At 36.6% G+C, this 26,529-nt stretch overlaps 1 protein-coding gene across 1 annotated transcript in view; it reads left to right on the top strand.

The window, feature by feature from the left end:
* LOC133524974 (head-specific guanylate cyclase) overlaps nt 1-26,529 on the top strand; it is a 150,438-nt gene that overhangs the window by 79,001 nt on the left and 44,908 nt on the right. The window contains exons 3-7 of the mRNA XM_061861148.1: nt 11,227-11,300; nt 17,044-17,126; nt 21,263-21,423; nt 24,761-24,972; nt 25,495-25,679. Of these exons, the coding sequence (XP_061717132.1) occupies nt 11,227-11,300; nt 17,044-17,126; nt 21,263-21,423; nt 24,761-24,972; nt 25,495-25,679 (715 nt within the window). The remainder of the gene's footprint in view (nt 1-11,226; nt 11,301-17,043; nt 17,127-21,262; nt 21,424-24,760; nt 24,973-25,494; nt 25,680-26,529) is intronic.

The raw sequence follows: 26,529 nt of genomic DNA, 5'->3' as shown, positions 1-26,529 counted from the left end.
GCGTGTGTAATAATTACCGTAAATCCGAAACCCGTTTGCGACATGCGGACCATCTGCTAATTCTGTAGGGAAACAGGACATTAATCCCTTATTTATGGCATATAACATATAGGTACAAAGATATGTGGATGCCTTTTTATGATCATCGTTTAGATAGGTCAAAACTTAAATTTGTAAGATGGTACAGCTTTTGCAACGTTGAACAGTCTCTCGACGGTAAAAAAAACCGGACAAGTGCAGGTCGGACTCGCGCACGAAAGGTTCCGTATCATTATTTATAAAAACGTCAAAAAAAATATGTTTGTTGTATGGTAGCCCCCTTAAATATTTATTTTATTCTGTTTTTAGTATTTGTTGTTATAGCGGCAACAGAAATACATAATCTGTAGAAATTTTAACTGGCTAACTATCACAGTTCATGAGATACAGCCTGGTGACAGACGGACGGATGGACAGCGAAGTCTCAGTAATAGGGTCCCGTTTGACCCTTTGGGTACGGAACCCTAAAAAATTATATACTCGTATTATAACATTAAGGATCACATACGTTAGACCGGGCCGGGCCTGAGCCGAGGCGTCCGACACGTCATTTTCTATGACGGTTGATCGGTGATCACGTGGTGCTTTCCATAGAAAACGAAGCGTCGGAAGCTCCGGTCCGGCCCCGGCCCGGTCTAGCGTGAGTCATCCTTTACACTCATTATTTAATTCCAGTTTCGTCCTGTGAAGTGTTTTGTATAAATTTTACTATCAATATTATCGGAACATCTATCTTCTTCAAGGCTTTGACTTGAGCAGTTTCAAGTTTTTGTCACTATCATACTCTAAAATATATAAAGTTGATTGTTAAAGTGCGGGCGTGGCAAACCTGAATACAGAAATACATTAATTTCAAGTCCTTATAACGTTGAAACTAAAATTAATGCCACAAAAATAATAATTCTAGCGCATAAAAGCTCTAAAAAGGTATTGCAGTATTAATCTCGTAAATCGAACTAGAGTCGTTGCTATTTTAATCACTAGTGCTATCCGTAATAAATTAATCCTCTCCAGCTGAGCTATGCTTAATCAGTCGGGCTCAGAGCAATTTGCGAGGCTTTGCACTGCAGACGGCCCGGACAGCTGCGATACTCTGACCTTAATAATTATAATACCTATAAACAATTTACATGGTACATACGACGGGTAAGGGTCTGCTGCTGGCCTTCACATTGGGCCTGTTAACACAGCTGGTTTTTATGTACAGGTTTTATTATTTTGGCTTATGTTGTTTTCCACAGATTTGGTTATTTGGTAAAAAATAGCTAAGACATATCTTGAACTTGAATTACATTCAAAGTAAAATAAATGCAAAAATATTTTTCTTCACAGAACTTGGCAACCATGATCTAAATTATTTTGTCGGCGAAGTCGTAATAACGCATATACTCATACTTCATATTGAACTTGGCTCTCATTTTACATTTATGTTTTTGATGGGATTACTTTTTAAAGATCTATCTAACGATACCTTACACTATAGCTTTAAAACATAAAAAATCACCCCCTCTTCGTGTAGGAAAGCTACACTAAAAATAATGTTTTTTCCTAGTTCTTATCCTTGTTGTGTTGTTGTATTTTGTCGGCGTAACTGATTTATATATCTATGCCAAATTTCAGCTTTCTAGCATTAATGATTACTGAAGAAAGCCGCAGATGGACAAACGAACCGACAGACAGACGGACATGGCGAAACTATAAGGGTTCTTAGTTGACTATGGAACTCTAAAAAGTGGCTCTCTAAGTTTGGTCCCCTGAGCAAGGTGATAATCACGCAGGTGCCAATGCTATGCTATATTGCGATAGTCAGTCATAAGAACGTCTATTTCTATCATAATATTTTTTTTTAAATACCTACATAGTTAAAGACCCTTTCACTGACTTTTCTTTTTTTTTTCTTTACTGGGAAAGTGCGATCTATCTGTGTTCAATTTAATTAATTTCATTACTTACTTGTTCTTCGTCTAGTCTCTGCATTTTCCATCTTTATTCAGCTGCTCTCAGTGCTATTTGCAAGACTTTGAGATGTTAATATCCTGCCTGGACATACTTAGTAATTATATACGACAGCGGGAAACTACTACACTACTAGTTATAACACAGTGGATAGCAAGTACCAGATACCCAGTATGTAGTTATTTTTAATAAAGGAGTTGTATTGAAATAAACGTACTGATCTTTACTATAAGCAATAAGCGTTTTTTTTTTAATATTTATCAAACCTCAATAAGTTCTAAAGGCGAATTCAGTCTACTTATTTTCGACAATTCTTATTTTGAATGAAATGCGACATTGGTAACGGGGTTTGATAAACTCTTTACTATTTCATATTAATGGATGCCGAAACGGATTACTTGGCGTAGCTGATCTCCGAACGAATGCAAAATATAACAGAATAAATACAAACAGCATATAACACTACGCTAAGTTATTTTAATTTTATGAAGTGACGTGTGTCAGGTCATTGTTTTCAATTGGCGCTAATACCTTTAGTAGCCTTACCACGACAGCCTTAGTGTAAAGCCTGAGTGGACGCTCGAGTTGAGCGTGCAGCGGGACGGGGCGTGCGGCGTGAATGTTAAACAAATGCAAACGTATAGGAGCGGCCTCAATGCACGCTGCTCAAATCACTTGTGAGCCCGACGCCACGCTGCACGCCCTGCCGAACGCTCCGCTTAGAGCGTTCACTCAGCCCTTACACTTAGCAGTGTCAAACTGCGCACTAATATGCGAGTATGAGCGAGAAGCTTAGAAAGTAAGTTACGCACGCGCTAACGAATATGCCAGTGTCAAACTGGTGGTTGCTGTATGGGCGTAAGCTCCATTAAGGTTAAAGATTACGGCGCCTAATCAGATTTACATATTTATATTTCTTTTCAGTTTACATATAGTGTAAATCTTATCAATTCTCAATCTGTTTTAAAGACTCATCTTGTAAACATTTCTATTGGCCGCTGGCAAACAATAACAGCTCGTCCATTAGACACCCGACACCCGCGAAATCGTTCCATTTACCGAACTGCGTCATTTCACTTAAGGTGTCCGTTACGCTTCGGCTATTTAACGTTTCTTTTTAGGTGTGATAAGTTATATTAACACTTATTTAATCACATACGAGGTGCGGTCCAAAAATTTCTGGCTGGAGAAATTTGGCGGCTTAAAAAAAAATAAAAAATATGTCATCGCGATTGTCATTTATTCTGCTTTTTCGTGTATGGTTTTGGGATTTCTGTTGGTTGTTGTTTTGATTTCACGGCGTTTTAACGATAGTAAGTCGAAGAATTTTCGAAATGTTCAAATTGGAATATCGCTCCGTGATCAAATTCCTGACAAAGGAAGGGGTCAGTCCGATCGATATAAAAAAAAGGTTAGATGCCGTGTACAGGGATACTTCTCCGTCATTTTCCACGGTAAAAGAATGGAGTAAGCAGTTTCGTTTAGGGCGGGAGTCCATTGACGACGAACCTCGCTCCGGCCGGCCTGTGGAAGTACTCACCAAGGACTGTGTCAAATTAGTGGAAGAGGAAGTTCTGAGTGATCGAAGACTTAAGACTAAAGAAATAGCGGCAAGAACCGGGCTTTCGAAAACTTCAGTACTTAGGATTCTTCATGAACATCTTCACATGAATAAAGTTAGTGCTAGGTGGGTACCCAAACTTCTTTCGAGCTTGCAGCGAACTTGAACTTGCGGTTTTATACTATGATCCTCTGTCGAAAAGGGAATCGATGGAGTGGCGCCGTCTTGGTGAAAGGCCGCCTAGAAAGGCCAAGGTAACGCAATCCACCAAAAAGATAATGGCAACGGTATTCTGGGATTGTCACGAAATACTAATGATTGATATAAAAGAAAGGAATACCACGGTAAATGGCACTTACTACGCCACCCTTATTGAGCAATTACGAGAAGCAATCAAGCAGAAGCGACGTGGAAAACTCAGTAGAGGTGTTCGGCTTCTCCACGATAATGCTCCCGTTCACACCGCTGCAATTGCCAAAGCTGCTGTAACAAAATGTGGCTTCGAGGAAATTCGCCACCCGCCTTACAGCCCCGACCTGGCCCCAAGCGACTATTATCTGTTCTCGAGACTTAAGGCAGACTTAAGGGGAAGACGATTTTCTTCGGATGATGAAGTGGCTCAAGCTGTTTTCGCCCATTTTGAGGACAAAACTCCAGAGTATTTTTTTAAGGGGATAGAAATGCTTATCACGAGATCTGCAAAGTGCGTTGAAATAGAGCCCCCTCTATTCTATATCGAAAAATAAAAAAGGTTTTGTAAATATATCTACTTGTTTTCTTTGTTAGGCCGGACACTTTTGGACCGCACCTCGTATAGCACCGGCCAAGTGGGCGTCAGACCACGCATAGTGGAAGGTATAATACAATACAAAAGGCCATTCAAGCGAAAATACGTATCTGAACGTGTATAGCATGCCCCCCAAAATAGATTTTTATAAAATTTTACTTTCAAACTAAGTAACAGCTCGCGAAAGACATCTTTGTTTGAAATTTCATTAAAATATATCTTATAGTTTCCGAGTTGAATAGCTGTGGTATACAGGACAGATGGACGGACGGACAGACGGACATAACGAAACTTTAGGAGTTCCGTTTTTGCCTTTTTGCCTACGGAATCTTAAAAAGCGCGACGATAGAAAGATATAATTTCAGAATAACTGCAGCTATATCCAGAAGAGCTGATGGCATCATCCGGGGACCATCCCAAAAGGTCTCTTTAAACATTTTTTTTTAAGTTTTTTTTTTTTTTTTTATGTATAAGCGTCGCGCCTTATAGATGCCACAGGTGACCAGAGGGCTGGCCAGTATTTTGCTCAAAGGATAAGCATTGCCATCCAACGTGGCAATGCTGCCAGCCTTCTGGGCACACTGCCCATCGGCAGCGACTTGGGAGACGTTTTTTATTTACTTTAAGTTTATTTGTAGCCTTTTTTATTATTATTAAGTTTATTTATAGTTTATTGTTATGAATTATGTAATAGTTTTTTAAGTTGATTTGATATTGATTTGACTACTCGTCCTTGTTTATGTAAATCATGTTGAGATGTTCGAAGTATCTAGTTACATTTCTATACTAGTGGCTCTGTGAGCTGTAGACCTCGTGATAAGCTTCATAAGCTTAAAAAAATAAAAATAAAAAAATACCTTCGTTGAGTATCACAGCAAACTCTCAATGGTTTTACATGCCAGTAGCACTTAAGTTCTTTGTACCAATTTCCATCATTTTGAACTAAAAAACGAAATGACAGAAAAGATCTATCTTACAATCAAACCTGCTCAAAAAAAATCACGAGAATCTGTTGAGAAATGCGACCTGCAGATTACATTCGGACATACGAAAGCATTTTTGCCCCAGCTAAAACGGAGACTTTTGCTAACGTTTCGGTCAATTAAAGCTCCAGACGCCATATCCAGCGTGACGATTCTTCAATGTCAATATGATGATCCTAAAATTGTAAAAATAGCAGTTCCTCAGAAAACACTGAAACTTAGCTTCCTAAATGTATGAAACAGAAAAATGTTTCCTCAATTTTGGAATAGTTTGTTAAAAGTAGCAATTGCCTTACATATTTACTTTTCGGTGCATTTTCCAAAAGTGGGAAAAACATGACCTATCGATAAAACAAAAAGTAGGTAGTTGCTAAAGTAGGGCGGACAGGGGTCAGTCATGTTTCAAGTTATTTTAATTTCCACGTCAGTAAGCGTGATCAATATTGAGGATGACAGTGCAAAGTGTCTAGTGTAAGGCTTCTCTGACCTTCGCTTAAGCTTATGTAACGTAAGGCTCCGGTCTTCTCTGCATATCGCTTGTAGCAGGCATTTTATCTAGAGAGCTGGGTATATAGTCAAAAAACTTAAGATGATTATATTAAACAGCATGACGGTATTTAAAAAAAACTGAAACTGAAGGACCATAAAATATAATAAGAAGTTTCCCGGGACCAAATCTCCTTCATCACTATTTACAATGCTTTGCACATTACATAGGTATATGGTAAAATATTAAAGGCATTAGTAGTAGTAAACTCTTTATTGTACAAAAATACATACTAAAAGTAACATACAATTAGTAACAAGTACAAAGGCGAACTTATCCCTTTGAGGGATCTCTACCAGTTAACCTTTGAGTAGATGAGAGGAGAGAGTGAAAAGAAGGTGACAAATGCAGCAAAATGTACAACAAGATACCAGAAAGATAAAGGATATAAATATATACATAATTTATAGGATAAACATGTATTACACAAAAAGGAATGGGGAAAATACACAAAACAATTGGAAAGAAGTAGAAACATATAAAGCAACTATATAATAGAAATATAGGCAAATTAATCAGTCAGATAACCATAGCATCTTTACCCTCCCCTTGAGCGATGTAACCGATCGCGCCTGTCACAGTATCAGGCATTACTTATTCATATACAAAGTGTTAAAACAAAATCAAATTCAGTACAAACTGTCTATCAAGTACAGACTAATTTTGAAATAACGTTTTTGACAATACTTAGTTTCGTATGATTGGCAAGTTTTACTTAAAAGGAACCTATTTTAATAAAATATTTAAGTTAAAATTGGAGCAAGAACTTAGATCATCGTAAGGAAATTGATCAAAAACCATCGACGATTTGTAAATCAATACCGTGATAAATTACCCTGACATCAATCAATCAATCTGTCCGTTATCACACGCTATCTCATCAATCACATTTCATAAATTATAAACCAATTGAGACAAATCTACGTTAAAACAATAGTGTAGTGTCATTTACAGGTGGATTAAATAGTAATTGTGGCCATTATTGCTAACATACCGTAACAAATCATGGCTTGTATCCGGTCTCCGCCACTGATGCGCTTGGTTACTTTTTCTTATTATAATTATGATAACGTCTATTTTAGTTTATAACATATCGTACGATGAAACACCAGTGGGCAGTTTACATGATAGCTTGCAACTCCAGAATTAAAATATAATCTGGTAATATGATTCTTGCCAAAACTCTGTATACGTAGGAATCCTCTATTGTTGGACTGCGTTTTATCCAGAACTAAATTAATAACATTTAAACTGGTTCAGAAAAATGAAGAGCTCGTATATTAGGTCGTGTCATTCACGTAGACGCGTGCTTTGACTGGTATTGTTATGATATTAAAGGTTAGATTTGAAAAATCTGCGCATCATCGTAGATGATAAGAACTATAAACGAAGTAACGACTGTTGCAGTTGACCAGCATATAACTTACATGGAATTCAAATATGGAACGTCAACTTGTGTATACAGCGATGGCAGCATTGGTTCCATCTATATCACTTGTCACTATGCCCGTTACTTTCGCGCTTACATACTTGTTAGAACGTGACACGCATGGTGACAATTGATAAAGAGCCGACCATCTTAGCCCTACAGAACTTACTGTTTCATCGATTAGGGAAGTGCTTTTTTATGTCTCTGAACTTTAAGTTGCCAGCGGTTTTTATTCTTACTTATTCTTAACTTTTATCATAGATCTTGGAACTGAATAAGAGTCAAAACTACTTATCAATAAAGAATAGGGATAATTTCATACAGGCAAATAAAAGTCCTAAGTTTATATGGTTCTGTAAAGATTGACAATCTTTACAGCCTTTTTGATTGGTGACTGGCAACAGTTACGTATTTGAATGTCTCGCTGTCTAATGGAACGGGTATGCGGGCATTAAAGAAGAGGCAGCTATTAAGCCAGAAAATTGTAACGTAGCTAAATGATATAATAGTAACATACAATTAAATTACCATGACTGTTTGTCATTCTCCTTGCTAGGACGCCCCCCTTTACAGTTCTTTGTTTAGGTACTCAGACACGATCTATCTCATAAGAAAACATTAAATAATAAATTTATAGTAATAGTAATGATTGTCACGTCATGCAAAAGTTGAATGATGCTAGTCTAGGGTTCAGGAGCCCGATTCAGATTCAACAATTTGTTACGATTTTCATCTTGTTTCGAGACGACCTGGAAGAAAACTCACGCGAATTGGTGCATACGAAATGAAATTGAAGTTGTGCGTGATATGCGCGCCAATCAACAAGACGATCGCCCATGTCATATCAAAACTAGTTCAAACAAATAACAAATTATTAAATTAGAATCGGCCCCCAGGAGTAAACAATGATTCTATGATTGATGAACGTAATGGTAGTAAGAAATGAATATTAATCGTTGAATTTAATGGCTCCACAAACTAATGAAATAGGGCCAGCATTGCCTAGTTACAAAGTGACCGTAGCTTAGAAATGATACCACCTAATTTCCCATTAATCAACGAGGATTATCATACAATCTAGGTTCCTGGGAATATAAGATAAATTTGGCTATTCAGGTTGCTGCAATAGTAAGCTACATTTGATTCCGATAATTTGATATGTTTAAGTAGAAAAAAAACCTAAGCTTGTGAATCGCTAAGTGTAAAACCGCAGCCTAACTTATTTGTGCTACACGTTAAACATAACGGTGTTTTCTGAAAACACATTGTCTATCTTTCTTTACCTTTTCCTTACGTGTCACGTAGCAAGGATGCATAAATGACTTGTTTTTTATGCGAGGCGTTAACACTATTTCTATCTCTGTCTCATCAAAGCGATCTTCCCAGTTGCATCCTCAATTCCATAGCTACTCCTACAAATTAATAAATTAATAAAAAAATATATTACTAAAAATAATTAATTAAGTTTTAGTGGGTACTAGGCCAGAACGGTCGTCGACAAAACATTTTAGAATACTTTGTTCATACTTCCCGGTATACCGGGACTACTACATACAGAAATGAAAAAATAACCATGATAAAAATAAGTATCCAAGCATAATCTCCTATGCATAGCATAGGTACAGTCAACCAATTTGATTCCTAGGCCATTACAGAACCATGCCATAATGACTTCTACGACAGTGCTTATTGAGTGATGCGTGTATGCGCGATCTAGTAGTTAAAGCGACAAGGTTCTATAGTGGCCTAGGATTCAAATTGGTTGACTGTACCATACAAATTTAAATGCATACCTTGCTCCATTCCTTTGCACTTTTTGTTGCTCCATCCATACTGTTCAGCAAACGTGATATTGGATCCCACAATTGCGCTGATGTATCCCTGGCATGGATGCCACAGCTGTGGGATCTCCTAGCGAAACACTTTCGCAGGATCTTCCATAAAGTCAAGTCAAGGGAAATACTTCGATTTTTTATTAAGAAATCTTTATGTACTATCGGGGCAATTGCGTTGAACCACCTTAAGAACGAAAATCTTTTAAATGTCTTGCAGGCGGTGAGGCGATAACATAAAAGTGATGATCAATAGTATGGCACTTAAAAAAAGTGGGTGGCGAAAAAAAAAGGTTAGCTCAGGTAAAGTTTATTGTCGTCCATTGTCTTTGTGACGGCCGGCATTTGCAAACGAAGATAAAACATTTTTTTTTGTAAAAAAAAAAACATCTTTCTACTTAGAACAAGAATCAAGAACACTGGTTTTACTTATCGATTTAAATAAGTAAGTAGCGCAAAAAAATAGAAGCACATGCGTGTAGCCTCTTATTCTCATACGTTTAAATATTAAGCAATTAAAATCAATAAATTTTGTCAAGTACCATCTGTGTAAAAGTTCTAAATTATTAGTAATAAGAATAATTTCTTAATCAAAGCGTCCAACCCAATACCAATCTTAGTTTAACAATATTGTAATTCAATCCTTTCATTAAGGAATTATCGATTTTAGAAGAAAAATAAACAAAACCTTAGACAGTCGTTAAAATTAGCAACAGGAAGTAATTTCCTTAGCAAAGCATAATTAGGTATGTATTTCAGGAAAAGCTTATTCGTAATGACGATACTGTATTTTATAAATAATTATCTTTGCTTTATCAAAATTGTCGATGTTGGAAGGAAAACAGTGACTCCGACTGTTTGTTACTAGTAACGTTCAAAATTATTTTTCATCAAACTTGCTAGTAAACGGTGTTATTGTATTCCAGCATACTGAAATGGAATGAGCTATGATCATGCCATTTTGATATACTGTATGTAACTGTTTTTCTTATAATATGAGCTGCAGGCGTATGATGGATGGCTTTATTCACGTGATAAAATAACTGTCACTTTTTAAAACCGAGGGATTGAAAGTGACGGGCATCGTTTTTATCACGCTGTCACGTAGACAAGAACGAACATTATATACGTACTGAATTATTATTCGATGTATTATCCTCAGTAAAATGAGTCAGTGATAAAAATACAGCTATAGATGACATACTATTTAGCACCTTTAATGATATTTATTGAATATGAAGACAGTCGTTTTAGAGAGCCAAGTTTTAGCTAAGTATTTGATCACATATTTAAGTAAGTAAGTTCAGTGAATTTATTTTTAATTATTTTATATATATATTTATTTATTAGAGATAAATCACAATTACAATTACGTGACGTAAACACAATAATAATCGTCGTGCTTATCGCGGTGACAACGGGAAGATATAGCAAAAATTGCCACCTGTCATTATCATCTGATATAACCGAGCAGACTCGTATATAGCAGAGCTGCCATGTTATACGTAATTTCGCGGTTGGCTCCAAAAAAAGTCACACGCGAAATTAACTTCTCACAGACAAGCTACAAAAAGCTCATTTACACTAAAAGCATACTTACTTCAGTAGGTCAAATAAGTGTAAGATTTTTTCTCTGGTGTCTGTAATTTTGGCTCTAAACGCGAAGTGACAGTAACGTCAGAAGAATATTACGTTACATATGTTTCACGTATGTAATAATATAACTTTCTTCTTTGCGGCAATTTTATCCATTAGCTTATTAATGTTTTTCACGAAATAAAAATGTTTATTATTTCTAATTATATTTCATATGACGCTATTAGGAGATCTGTTTACTGTAAATAAAAGTAAGTATATCTATTTATCTGTTTTCAATGTTAGTGAGTGATTGGCTATAACAGCGTAGGTATCTAATGTATCTATGATAAATCTAGCTCTAACACCTCCCTAAACATAGTCCCATAACGAGGCGCCTACCTATCCTAAGGGTCTTGCTTAATTTGTTTACACTATTGCAAAACGAGGTCAACTCCTGCGAACGAATTTGTGCCGCGTGATTATGAAGCTAAAGTTGCAATCTCTTTGTCCACAGAACGAGTCCCTCCACGCAGCTGTGACGTCATTAACGAAGAATCAAGCGGAGCACTATGACAGATACAACTGCCTGTAAGTATACAAAATCTCTACTTGGAGAGGCATAGACGTAATTGGGTCATTCTATTTTACGAGTTATAAAACAGCAATAAAATATTTCAAACAAGAGTTTTCCGTCATTTCATCAAGACACTTATTGTATAAAAGAAAACTATTTGTAGTCAAGACGCCTTTATTAGTCTCCAAACTTCCCGTATAAAATATAACTACATTATTATTGTGTCCATATAAATGTGGAACTGTTGGCTGCGAGGAACATAGTAAGATACCGCCTCAAAGAAGGATTTGGAATGACGATTTGCTGAAGATCGCGTTAGATTAGTGTATCTTACGATCGGTTGTCGTGAAGACCCTCAAGAGAGGCCTCTTTCTGATAGTGAAACGCACAAGTAAGACAGCAATTTATCGAACGTACACTGACATCAGGATGATATTTGAATGATGCTATTTAGTTATTGTGCATTTTGCTCGTAGTGTCCGTATATGTACTGGCGCGGGCGAGACGCACGATAACTAAATAACATATTTTAAATATATTTCTGATAAATGTGTACGTTCGAATTTCCCTGTTCCATGTTCAATACAATTTTCCAGACCAGATGTATGTGCCGATTTTGACAGGTGGCCAAACCACTTGACTCTAAGGTACCTACAGCTGACGTGGGCGTCCAGCGTTTATGTTAGTGTAGGTACTCTAAGTGAACGCTTGAGCGGAGCGTGCAGCGAAACGTGACGTCAAGCGGTCTTGTTAGTATAGGCTCTGAGTAGACGCTCGAGCGGGCGTGCAGCAAGAAGTATGGAGCATGGAGCATGTTAACTGACTGTAAATGCGTGTGTTAGAATATTAAATTAAAATGGATGTCCGAGCAGATAAAAGCAAACCCTGCTGTTATGTAAACAAGCAATTGAAACAGAATTAATAGTCAATATTACCTTAAATTCACAATACTGCTTGACAACACTAAGTTAACTGTATAAATTTGGCATAACTGGTCATCAAGTTATTTATTTACCTAGATTCAGAATGATTTGAAACTGCTAAATCAATCACTAGATGCTATTTGGGTTTCTAGTATGATAAATAAAATAATTAACAAATATAATTGAAAATAAAACCTTTTTATTAAAGTTAATAGTCTTATTTATTCACCTTATCGTCAACAACTATAATAAATACGATCACTAATACTTTATAATTCACCAATATATTATTTAATAATTAATTCATCAAATTAATCAAGTAAGTACAAAAACATTAAAATAATGATCAACATAGTATTTACTTAACTTTCAATATTCCTGTGGCGACGATTAACTCAGTGCTGCAGCGCAACGAAGAATCACAATGAGAATGATCCAAATAAATGGGGTCGGGCCCTTTTATATCCACTGCTAACCAGCCACTCGCAACTGGTTAATCATGCCATTTGTCGTTCGAGAAGTGACGTCACAAACGTATCTCCTCATTTATCGAATAATGCAGAATAAAATGATCACAACATCTTTTCAATAAACTCCGTTATACATAATTACTAATAAGTAATATTAATACATAATATAATCACTTTAAAATAGTTAACAAATCTTATTAGTAGGTTAACTACTGTCTCAAAGTTACCACTATCCATGTTTCTCTAATCAACCGTGGTTTCGTATCGTACCCACATAAATCACAAATTGTGTAAACTTCGCGTGATATTGAGTTAAGTGTTTAAATAATGAATATTTATCAACATTGGAAGTCAGAGAAACAGGTCAGTTTCATACATAATACAATTTATAAATAATAATCTAACACGGCCATACTGACGTGTACTTCGTTCCCGAAGTACCAAAAGCATAATTAGACAATCACTTCATTCATTAAATAAAGCTAAAGCCAATTATATACTTAATAATCCTATTCTACACATTTAGTATAATCAATATCATGATCTGCTTGAATATACATGTTAGCCTAATTAAAATCGACCAGCGAATATGTGTGGGTATTGCCAAATACCTAGACATGCCAATTACATTCACCCGCTGCAAGTGAGAACAATTGACATCAAGTATATGACCGACCAGCGGATACCCAATTAAGTGTATAAAAAATGTGGGTATTGCCAAATACCTCGGCATGCCAATTACATTCACCCGCTGCTAGTGAGACAATTGACACCAAGTAAATGACCGACCAGCGGATACCTAAAAAATGCCAAACCATACCTAGACATACCGATCACATTCACACTCTGCCAGTGAGACCAATCGGTATCAAGTATGTGGCCGACCAGCGTATTTTTTTTAACCAATCTACAGCAGATAATAATATTATCTTGTACAAAATACTATTTCACAAAATGTATATTTACCAGCATTACATTATTAGTAAATCGCACCTTCAACATTTATTCAGCGAACAGGCCACCAGGGCACTTTTACACGTCAACATGGGAAATACCAATGAAAACGTCAAATTAAAAAAAAGTAAAATAATATTTAAAAAAATAACACAAAAAAAATCTCAAATTATTGAGGTGTAAAAGTCTCCAAGTGTCAGAACTAAAAAATTATACAGTTTATCATTCAAAATTCTGTATAGTTAAAAGATCCATTAAGGTTCGTGTACATAAATACATAATGAAATGAAAAGGTGAATATCCTGTAGATTTTCCGACGGTGCAGGTATTTACTGTTTGTTAAACTCTCTAAAAACCGTTCGGCCAATCTGACAATTCATTTTGCATTATGTGCAGTTTTATAGTACAGCAAATTATTTGTAATATATAGGCGATTCTGATGTTGAGGTAACGTTACTATAAAAAATACAATTTTAACATTTACATCATTATAGATATACCAGGACTCTGCTCCACTGTCGCTTGTAGCAGGGTCGAAAGTAGGCAAAGCAATGTCCACGTCTTTTCCAAGAGCACCAGAGACAGCATCCTTGATCGCTTTCAGAAGGCCATGCACAGCTTCCAAATCTCTCTGAAATTACATAAGCATTTTTTAAAGTAAGGCTGAATACTATCCCACTTCTGATGTTAGAATATTAAATTAAAATGGATGTCCGAGCAGATAAAAGCAAACCCTGCTGTTATGTAAACAAGCAATTGAAACAGAATTAATAGTCAATATTACCTTAAATTCACAATACTGCTTGACAACACTAAGTTAACTGTATAAATTTGGCATAACTGGTCATCAAGTTATTTATTTACCTAGATTCAGAATGATTTGAAACTGCTAAATCAATCACTAGATGCTATTTGGGTTTCTAGTATGATAAATAAAATAATTAACAAATATAATTGAAAATAAAACCTTTTTATTAAAGTTAATAGTCTTATTTATTCACCTTATCGTCAACAACTATAATAAATACGATCACTAATACTTTATAATTCACCAATATATTATTTAATAATTAATTCATCAAATTAATCAAGTAAGTACAAAAACATTAAAATAATGATCAACATAGTATTTACTTAACTTTCAATATTCCTGTGGCGACGATTAACTCAGTGCTGCAGCGCAACGAAGAATCACAATGAGAATGATCCAAATAAATGGGGTCGGGCCCTTTTATATCCACTGCTAACCAGCCACTCGCAACTGGTTAATCATGCCATTTGTCGTTCGAGAAGTGACGTCACAAACGTATCTCCTCATTTATCGAATAATGCAGAATAAAATGATCACAACATCTTTTCAATAAACTCCGTTATACATAATTACTAATAAGTAATATTAATACATAATATAATCACTTTAAAATAGTTAACAAATCTTATTAGTAGGTTAACTACTGTCTCAAAGTTACCACTATCCATGTTTCTCTAATCAACCGTGGTTTCGTATCGTACCCACATAAATCACAAATTGTGTAAACTTCGCGTGATATTGAGTTAAGTGTTTAAATAATGAATATTTATCAACATTGGAAGTCAGAGAAACAGGTCAGTTTCATACATAATACAATTTATAAATAATAATCTAACACGTGCGGCCTGAGTGCATGCTGCAAAGAACATTTTTCCGCTTGCTGCCACGCTACCCGCTCCGCCGAACATGCTGGATTCCGATCACTACGCTGTCAATAGTGAATGCATTACTAAGTGATGTCGTTCTTATCGATAATGTCTAGACAGCATTGTGTTACATTTGTTGTACCGCTCGGTAAACGTTTGGAATATAGGACCTGAACCTATTCACGTTTCAGTTCAATACGAACTAACGATCATTCTTTGTCAGTGATACAAATAGGTAGATTTAATGTATGAACAAAATGAATGTGCCAGTTTAATGGTAATCACATAGAATTCAATAGCTTTAACAATAAATGAATTGATTGATTAACGTTTAAAGCGACATAATTTTGGGTAATACTATTTTATGAGTGATAAATCGCTTATTTTATATATGTAAAGGATGACTTATGCTACACCGGGCCGGAGCTTCCTGCGCTTCGTTTTCTATGGAAAGCACCACGTGATCACCGATCAGGAGTCATAGAAAATGACGTGTCGTACGCTTCGGCTCGGGCCTGACCTAGTCTAGCGTGAGTCATCCTTAAAGCAATATTGATATTAGTACAGTTCATGTAAAATTGATAAAAATGTACCGAAGTTGTGACAATCCGTATTATTACAGTTAACCCTTTTATTTTTCGTTAAAAATACCTATGTTTGCATACATTTTCGTTCTCATGTAGTGAATTTTCTAAATAAATATTTGTATACTCGTACAATGGATCACAAATGGATTTTCATAAAAGTAACAAAAAACTTAGACAAAAACAGGAATAAGATTGTGAGATACTTAATTACGTAATGAATTACATGCAGACTTAATGCACGGATTTCTTTTATTTCATAACTGCGTTCTATGAAAATAAATTATTTGAATCTTTGAATCTTCGAAATTGTGAGCCATAGTTGTATTACTGATGAAATTAAAAAAATATAGTGTTTAAATCGAGCCAGCAGCTTAATAACCCTTAAATATGTTTGTAAACAGTAGGCAAGGCCCTGGGCTCTTCACTTAGCTTAGCTTAGGTCCCTAGGGACAGTAATATAATTATTATAAAGCTGTCGTCGGCCGCGACTGTCTGCCTGCGATAAACTCGGGAAGCACAGTACGGATTGTAATGCGGTTTTCACGAGCGTGAAGCTTTGCTCTAGGGCATCTACATAAAATACCTGCATAAATTATACTTTGTAGGTATAATTTATGCAGGTATTTTATGTAGATGTCGGCGGCCGATCGTAAGATCAGGCCGATCGTAAGGTTCCTGTATAATGCATTGACGGTAAGTACTCACATTAATATAGGGAAGATCGTTAGGTTGCTTCAGGTGCCCGCAGGGCAAACCTGTCCAGAAATAGGAGCCCTGCTTGGGGCTCCGTCGACTCTGAGAACGAGACAAAAAATTCACGTTTCAAGATATGCCTAGAAATTTCACGATCTGCTTGATCTTACGATCGGCCGCCGAAATAGATATGTGTGTTTAATGTAGAATAATGAAATGTACAATTGTGCATAATATATGTGATGGTGATGGAGCATGGTACAAATTTAGATTTTCCTTGTAATATTTTAAAATAATTTCACACAAATATCGTAAAAGCTTGCTTTTTCATCCATTTTTCTGCATTAAACTTCTAAATTCCGTCTATGATAAGTGTGCTTGACAATGGAAATTTACGGGATCAACATACTGATATTCCAGTTTATAAACTTTTTAACTCATTATTGTTCACAGAAGAAGATTACCAGACGACGTCAGAACATGCAGGAATTATGCGTATTTACAAGAAATATATGATGCGGTACGAGCGACTGATAGTAAGTATATTTTCACTCAAAATAATAAGCTCAACCACGAATACTGATGTTCAGATTTTGAAACCTGCTAAGGTTTTGGTAATTGTACGTCACGATCGGTCCCGTTCATTGGCGTACGAGATGCAATGTGCAAGTTGCGTCCAGGAGCCTGATTCCGATTTTGCAATTGTTATTTTGAACTGGATTTGATACTACCTTGACGATTGCAGCGCATCTTACGCACCGCTATCACTATCATTTAGTATAAAACAAACGGCGTGAGTGATCTTCAAGCTCGTATAAAAAACTCAAAACCATACACATTTTTTTAAATTCTAATCGGGTTCCTTGTCGATATCAAAAAAATTACAAATATAATACCTAAATACCGCTTTATTTATATTATCATTATTAGTTACTTCTAGGTAGTCTTTGACGGATGATTCCGCATAATATACCTACATATGTAATAGGGTTCAACCAGAAGGTCCTAAATTGAACACTATACTGGGTAACCTTTAACTTGGGATCTAATCTGAATCAGTACAATTAAACTTTACCAATTCGCGTAGGAGTTAAATCCAGAGATCGACTGAAAAAGGGATTAGATCCTGATATTCTACTGCCTTATTATAAGCCCTTTGTCATTTGGAGAGTTGTTCATCCAGATAAATGTTAGCATGAGTAACTTTTAAACAATGTCCCAAATTGTGATTAATGTTTTTTGTTTAAAAGCCAAATCAGTAGGTATCTGCCATGTCGAATTTCAACTGTCGTGGGACATACTAATATTAAACTAATTTTTCGGTTTAAAGTGAGAGTGACGTGATTTTAAATTAGTGTAATATCCACGTTGAGTCATATTCCAATGTAGTCTTGGTACCACCAAGAATAAAGCGCTGTGAAATTTACCGCTGATTATACAATAAATACAGTATTACTTTATGGTAACCAAGCGGACTGTAATCTTGTGTGCTACGGAAGTAGTAGGTATACGAAAACTCTATAATGTGAACTTTAGAAGCTGATAATTAATGCCAAAACTAACTAATTCCAAACTGCCCCCGTTTTCAATCTAAAAGGGGGGGCAGTCAGATGGCACTCGCTTTCATAAAAACAATCGCATTATCGAGTTTATCGAGAGATGATTATAATATGGAATGTATTATGTATCTACTTTTGGTGGTGGTTTGACATTTGTTCCTCAAAATAATCTAAATCGACAGATACCGTTAAAAAATCTTATCATCCAGCCTATTCTAAATAATTTAGACAAAAATGCCGTTACTACTTACTATGTTTAGTTAGGAAGCACTGAGCTATCCAATTATTATTTTATTTGACCGACAAAGCCGCCATGTGGAAATCATGATTCGAAATCAATTAAAGCTAGTAAATGCCTATTGAAAATCTGTGCAACAGATCGCGGCTCGCCACATTCCAATTATGCCGAGTGGTTTAACAGCATTTCATCAGATCATACGACACATCAGATAGAAATATAAGCAAACCACTTAACTGAAATACTTGCGCAACTTAAGGGCCCTAGAGTTAGGTTGGAACAGTCAACTAGTACCAATAGCAGCGTATGAACAAGGCGCCAAAAATATTCTGTAACCTGGACTGTTTTTCTAAATAGAGATTATCAACAGTTCGGGTTCCTAGGTATCTTTCATAGTCGAATAGTTCTACATATATAGACATAATAATATCTACTTTTGTTAAGTTAATAAATAATGGTACCATGGTGCATGGTGGCGAGCAGTGTGTACTTTCTTTAGTATATGATATCTATTTCAGTTTAGAATGATACATTTTACGCGGAGTTCTACTTTTGATGCTGACTGTACTTATGAGTCTAATTTCAGTAAGTATTTTAGTGGATATTCATATTAAGTATTAGTAATCGGTTGGTTTGTTGTGGGTGGTTCAACAGTCCTTAGAAAAGCCGAAAACCACTTATCTATACAAACGTAGTCCCCTTTTTCCTCTTTGGATATTGACATACCTGTGGTTAATCTTCTTCATCAAAATTGTCCTTGACCTTCTTGCATAATATTTGTAACGATTATTAAGACCATTGCGCACCGCTTGCGTACATATTTTTTATGTATTGATGATGTGCGTGATTTTTCGTCGCATTTTCTATATGTTTATACCACCATAATATTACAGTTACTTAGTAGGTTTCCTCCGTTACACCAAAGAGAATTTGAAATAGAGGTGGATTGTCAAAGAAAACTTTGTAACCACGGTAAATTTACTGCCATCTTTCGACACATGATTAAAACTTTTAGAACGCCATTTGACTTTGATTCTTATTATTTTACTGATATGTGTTAAATATAAAAAAGTGGCGCCATTTAATAGATCAAAGGCCAAAGGTATGGCAGCATCGTTTCGAGCGATGGCGCCATAACCTTTAAGTTGTGCCCGGTAAGATGGCGCCACTTTTTGAGATTTAACAAATTTAACACATTTCAGTAAAAAAAAAAGGATCAAATCAGGAAAAGTTTTAATCATGTGTCAAAAGATGGCAGCAAATTTACGAGCCTACAAAGTTTTCTTTGACATATTTCAAATTCTCTTTGGTTATGGCACTCTAAGTCAGTGGGTCGTATTTGTAAGAACTGAACTCAAAGTTTTGCTCAAGAGCTGCTACCTTTTCCTTAATACAAATTAACTTAAATACACGAGTATAGAACACGAGTTCTTCCTCATTATATTAACGTCTGTAGCAAACAAAATTACTGTCACTAAGTCAATTCACAGTTTACTTGTCAGGAAGTTTCGTAATTGATAAGGATGGCTTAGGACCTTCGTAACTCGATAGCATATAAGATGTTTTCCATTCAAGGCTTCGCGAAGAAAGGAAAAGTTTTCCATAACTTACCTTTAGGGTATTTTTAGAACATTAAAGTCTAATTTAAAGACAATAACAATAATTGACATCGTAAAGTTTCGGTTACATTTTTTCATGATTTAAGTTCGTATGTACTGCGAGATGTAAAGGATTTTACAATACATATGGTGCTACTCCGCACTGGTGCATAAATTAACACATTATGTCACTATGTCGAAAATTTAAAAGGTCATAATGTACTGTAAAACGTTGTAAGATACATGTGCGAATAGGTAATTCGCAACTCGTGTCGATTTAAAACACTCCCTTCGGTCACGTTTTAATTTATCGCCACTCGTTACGAATTTCCTATTTTTCGCACTTGTATCCTAAATAACTATTACAGTACATATGGCCCTACTTTACCGCACTAGTGCGATAATTAACACATTACGCAACTATGTCGAAAATGTAAAGGGCCATATGTACTGTAAAACGTTGTACGATACATGTGCGAATAGGTGCGAATAGAAACTCCTTTCGGTCGTGTTTTAATTTATCGCCGCTCGTTTCGAATTTCCTATTTATCGCACTTGTATCGTAATGTACAATTAAATATCGGTGGTTTCTAATAAAAAAATGGTAAGTATATGGATTAAAATATGTATTCCGACGATTACGTTGGAACAAAGACCATTAAAATATCAAATAACTATCAGAATCTTAATCTCCTTTAGCTGCCTACAAACCAAAACTTGACAAGACAAATGCAATTTTGATTTATCAATATAAGTACTAGTAAAGACAGATAGACTGTGCGGAAAAGAAGAGTCGTAGAATGTATGGGTTTCCTTACATTCCACGACTCTTTTCTTTGCGGAAAGACTAATAGAGTGAAATGAGACCTTTTTATAGGTCTCCGGGCGGCTAGAGGATATAACAAGATCTTTATCAGTACAATCTCGATAATCCGGCACCTCGATGATCCGCTACGTGCAGTAATCCGGCACTAAAATATACTTACATAGGTGCAAGTGATCATTTTATGTCCAAGTTTACTATCTACGCTTACATTATCACACATTCTTCTCTTTAAAATTGGCATAATTTTTTTTAAGTATAGTATATTTATATGACATACATAAGACCTTTCAAATCATATGCAGATTTGCTCTAATTTCCAGTAACCCGAATTTCCCATTAATTCGGCTCTCTTGTGTCAGCGTTAGTGCCGAATTAACAGGATTGTACTGTATGTACCTATCACTACTAACTACTAGTACCAATGTTACTAATAATTTATTGTTTGTTACAGGTGTAAGCACGGAAGAGTTCATGGCGAAATTAGGGGAATATCTAATACTAACAGCGTTCTCCCATAATTGTCGAATAGAGCGAGCGTATAAATGTCTAGGCACCAACCTCATCGAATTTCTGCACACGCTCGACAGTGTACACGACGTTCTACATGACCAGGTGAGATAGGTTTACTAACTTAAATGGATAACAATATTTGCCATCATATGATCAAAATAAATTTACCATAGATTAACCTATACATACTATGCCTTAAACAGTTTCTTCACAAGTTTTCAAAGATTTTTTTATTATCAATAAATATGTCATTGATACTTAAATTGATCATTAAAACAGACACCGGATTTTAGTAGGAAAAATTTAATGACAGATAGAGTTCCTAGTCGATACACTCAATTATCGATAATTTTTCCAAGTTTTTTTTGTAAAATTATAACTGTATTAATAGTATGGTAATTACATTAAATAAACCAATAATTTTCTCCTATATTTACGCGGCTACGCAATAACAAATCTGTACGTCGTTGTCCTATCACGCGGGCCATACATTAAGACATTTGAGACAAATGGAATGCGACATCAATCAGATGATGCTGAGAATAAAGAAACAAGAAAAGTTTCTGGTTCTTGTACATATTTTTCCTTTATTGTCTGCGCAAACATAAAAATACGATAAACTAGAAAAACGCGGAGAAAAGTGGCGCCTTATGGCAAGATTTAGAGGCGATTCTAGCTTTTAGTTCTTAACACCCAAGTTTGAAGCGTTTAATAAAAAATGAGACTTAAATCTTATTCCGTATTTTTCTTCGTGAAGTTTTATAAAAGCTGTGCTAATATAAAGTAGCATATTTTTACTGTCATACGAAGTGAAAAAGAATAAAAGCTGTGCTCATAGTTTCCTTCTGCACTTTTAAAGTTATAATAGGACTAAACTTTGTGGAAAAAATTTAAATTTCTTAAGTTTAGTACCTATGAAGTTTTAGTCTACAACACATTCAACTAAATTGAAACAATGATAAAATTGTAACAAAAATCAATAAAACTATTAGGCGCATGGCACACTGTAGCCGATTCTCACGTCGAACATTTAGTACCTACTACCTACCTGCAATTTATTGTCTGAGGCCATGATTCCTAGTATATTAAAATAATCTTAAACATAATCATGATAGTTTATGATAATCAATTGATATTTAGCAGACGCTTTTCGGTGAAGGAAAACATTGTGAGGAAACCGGACTCATCCCAACAAGGCCTAGTTTTACCCTCTGGGTTGGAAGATCAGATGGCAGTAGCTTTCGTGAAAACTAGTGCCTACGCCAAATTTTGGTATTAGTTGTCAAGCGGACCCCAGGCTCCCATAAGCCGTGATAATATGCCGGGACAACGCTAGGAAGAAGAAGAATCATGATAGTTTAAGTTATGATCAAATGTCATCAATCACTTACACTTGTAACACTAGTTACAAAGTTGTGCCTTTATTTATCGATTGAGTGGACAGCGTCCCAATATCGTGGCAAGACGTAGCACGGATAGCATTCGATGAGTGATCGTTGTGTATACCCTAGCCTGGTGGACGCTTTTGTCCAGCAGTGGAGGTAGGTATGCCGTTTTCTTAGGATTTCTTAGTATATACTACAAAAGTATATACTACAAATAATTAAATGCTTGACTGTTACTGTTGGGAGAGGGTGGGAAAATTACACGTCGCGGGCATAATAAAAGTAACATTAATTAAAAAGTAGATACATATTTTTGATCGTCAGTTGTAGCAGTTGTTTACGACGCCGACTCCACTTAATAATGACGTTAAATTTACATTTTAATTTCCGTCTCTTTTTACGATGCTCTAGCAAAAAGCTTCTGGGCTCAAAGTAACAGGGCTTTGCATTAAATTTGGAACGCTATTAAAATTACATAGTAACTGCAATATGCATACCAAGTCCTAAATGTTTAAAGTTTTTTCCTACTCCTCTACTGTTATCTATCATTTATGCATTCATTAACACGAATATAAGAACATACATAAAAGATTTCAAGAAAAGTCTATATTGTCTATTCCTCATAAAAGCTCTTGTGCTTTTATAAGCTATAATGTTACTGCGATTAATGGCTACCAACCTAACAAAACCAAAACGAATACAGTTTTAAACTAAGTGCATTGATGCCAACTTACAAAATATTCATTTGGTTGCATAGTAAAAATAATTACGTCATAAGTCAGAAACACGCATGTGACACCCGTAATATAGCAACACCCATAGACTACGAAGACCGCTTAGCGTTGCTTGTTAGTCTCCGTAGGCTACGGTGGCCAAAATTGAGAAAAAACTGTCCAAAAAATTAATTTAGCAAGTAGCAAGTACCAGGGCCTCATGAGTTACGAGGAGGTGTCGCTGACCGGCCGGCCGCGGCCCGGGGCGGGCCGGGCGCGGAACAAGGTATGCTCGCGCGTCTTGGCTATATACTTTTGCTGTAATTTGTTTACCTAAATTAAGATTTATTTTTGTTGACTCGTAGGAAAAATATTGTATGCAACGTTGTATAAGTAGGTCAAAAAATTCTCGTGGCGTATTCCTTTACAATGTTCGCCTACGCCTTCGGCTCCGGCTCACATTGTAACTCACGCCACTCGCCTTTTTTGACCCTTCTTATACAACTGATGCATAAAATACTATTAATGATCTGAGCATTTTTGTACTTAGCTATAAGTAATCTGATAACATGTTTATGCTTTGACTCTAAAGAAAAATACGTCTACTTATGCTTACGTAGTCGCATAATACTGTGCGTTTTTAGAGAAAATAACTCCTGCCAAAACTTTAGCTAAAAAAAGGAGCATTTCCAAGGTTTATTCGAGAGACTATGCGATACTTCAAGAGAAGATATTGTATCAGGCGGCACCAGCTTGTTTGCTATACTTACTTACTTGGCTGGCGCGATGACCCAAAATAAGTCTTGTCCTCCAATACAAGAACACACCACTTTGCTAGGTTCAGAGCGGACTCGCGTCAGCTCTCGCTGACGCCGAGCGCACGGAGATCTGCCTCCACTCTATCCGCCCAACGATACGAGTATTTAGGATGACCAATAGGACTGCGTCCAGTTGGTCGACCCAAGTAAGCCTTTTTGACTGCCCGATCGTCACCCATCCTTTCGAGGTGCGAGGAGCCAGCGGAGACGATGTACTTTTTACTAATAGCCGAGCCGAATATTAGCTTGTTTGTTATAGTAAAAAAAAAAACTAGGTATGCAAGATGGCCGGTGCGCAACGCATCGTGTTGGTTTCTTTTGTAAGTTTATTGGCGGTCTGCAGTCAAATCTAGCATAGCGTACTCTGACTCTTGCGATTGACCCCCAAGTATTTTACTTTTTTTAGATTGGTTTTTAGTGCCTACATTCAGCAATTCTATTTGCTTAGCATCGCATACAAACTTATATACAAGGGCGTCACGTTTTTCTGCAGCTGACTGTACTATTGTATTTTTTTCCACAGGACGACGCGCAAAAAGATGAGTCTCAAGACTACGAGGCCGCCTTCGTCTGCACGACATCGAAAGAGGACAAGATCGAGCTACACCTGACGACGGAAAGCGAACCGGTGGCGTACCTCCTCGTGGGAAGTCTAAGGACAATTGCCAGGAGGCTATATGATACTCAGACCGACATAAGACTGACCAGTTATACTAATGATCCTAGAAGATTTAGGTGAGACTTTTCTCAATAAAGGATATTAAGTGTGAACTCTGTATCTGTGTATTGTGTGTATGTAGGTAGTGTTTCAGTTTTAGAGAAATATGACTGAAGGTTGTTTTTTAATACTACGTCGGTGGCAAACAAGCATACGGCCCGCCTGGTGGTAAGCGGTTACCGTAATCTGTGGATGCCTGCAACTCCAGAGGAGTTACATGCGCGTTGCCGACCCTAACAATCCGCACCCTCCTTGAGCTCTGGCAACCTTACTCACCGACAGGAACACAACACTATGAGTAGGATCTAGTGTTATTTGGCTGCGGTTATATTATCAATTTCCTTGATATGATATTTATCGCTGCAATAATCAGCGAGTGAATTAAAGTCTGTCTAAGTTAATTTTGCACAAAGATGTGTCATTTTACGTCATATTTTCATAGGCTTAGGCTAACTAAAGACTAACTAAAGTTAACAGTAATCAAATATATTTAAATTTTCCTTTCCTAATCAAATATCACATTTCCTTTCCTATTCCAGATATGAAATTAATGCGGTACCCGTGCGTCAGAAGTCAAAAGAGGACAGCTGTGAAGCGTTGAACGAGGCTGGAGCTGTGGCTAATTCAAGCAAAGTGACAGATCTAAGAATCGGCGTGGCAAGTTTCTGCAAAGCGTTTCCATGGCATTTCGTGACTGACAGACGTCTGGAGCTTGTGCAGCTTGGTAAGTGCTCTAATTGCATTAGTTTGTTAGAGCCACTTTGTGCTTAAGGCACCTCAGAGGTGAAGAGGAACTTAACAAGATCGCGCTATACCTTCCTGTCTTCAGCGACCCTTCTGGCCTCGCTCCAGTTCAGTCTGACTGCTCGTAGCTAACTATAGACGGACCGTCGCCAAGAGTATATAGGCCGCTCGGAGCCCACGTTGACTTGGTTGGGGTTGCCACGTTTGTTGGGGCCACGTATTGACTATAATTTGGCGATGTTTCCTGGCGCAGTAGCTTGCTCCAACAACATGACATATCGATGGATCTGCTTGGTCAGTCTCTGCAAAGCGTTAGCTTCGTCCATAACAGACATTTTGAGCTTGTGCATTTTGCCAAGTTGTACTATTTTTTCAAGCCTACAGGTACAAGTAACTCTAACCAGAACGAATATCACGGTGCTCATCTAAACACGGCGTGAAAATGACATTGTCTGTATTTTCAACCGTGCGGTGTTGAAGTGACCGTTATTTTATCATGTAGATAACGACTGTCATCATATGTCTACTGGTGAATGTTGTCCGCGTAGTTGCTCTAACAAAGTGACAGACGTGAGGTTCAGTGTCCGGTCAGTTTCCACAAAGCGTTTAACTGGCACTTCGTAATTGAACGACGTATGGAGCTCGTGCAACAATACACGTGGCACACGTAAAATTGGCTTAAACCGATCACATATCACCGTTTCACCATTCGTATATCTCAGTGTCATACGGACGCTAAGCCGTTTGGGTTTCATCGGGTTGCGGACTTAATGCCGTGACTGTGATTTTGGAATTAAATACATTAATTAGCTACCGGAAAGCATTGAGTC

The sequence above is a fragment of the Cydia pomonella genome, chromosome 14, assembly GCF_033807575.1.
Source record: "Cydia pomonella isolate Wapato2018A chromosome 14, ilCydPomo1, whole genome shotgun sequence".
Classification (NCBI taxonomy): domain Eukaryota; kingdom Metazoa; phylum Arthropoda; class Insecta; order Lepidoptera; family Tortricidae; genus Cydia; species Cydia pomonella.
Note: the sequence above shows the minus strand (reverse complement) of the source record. Positions and strands in the feature narration are given on the sequence as shown.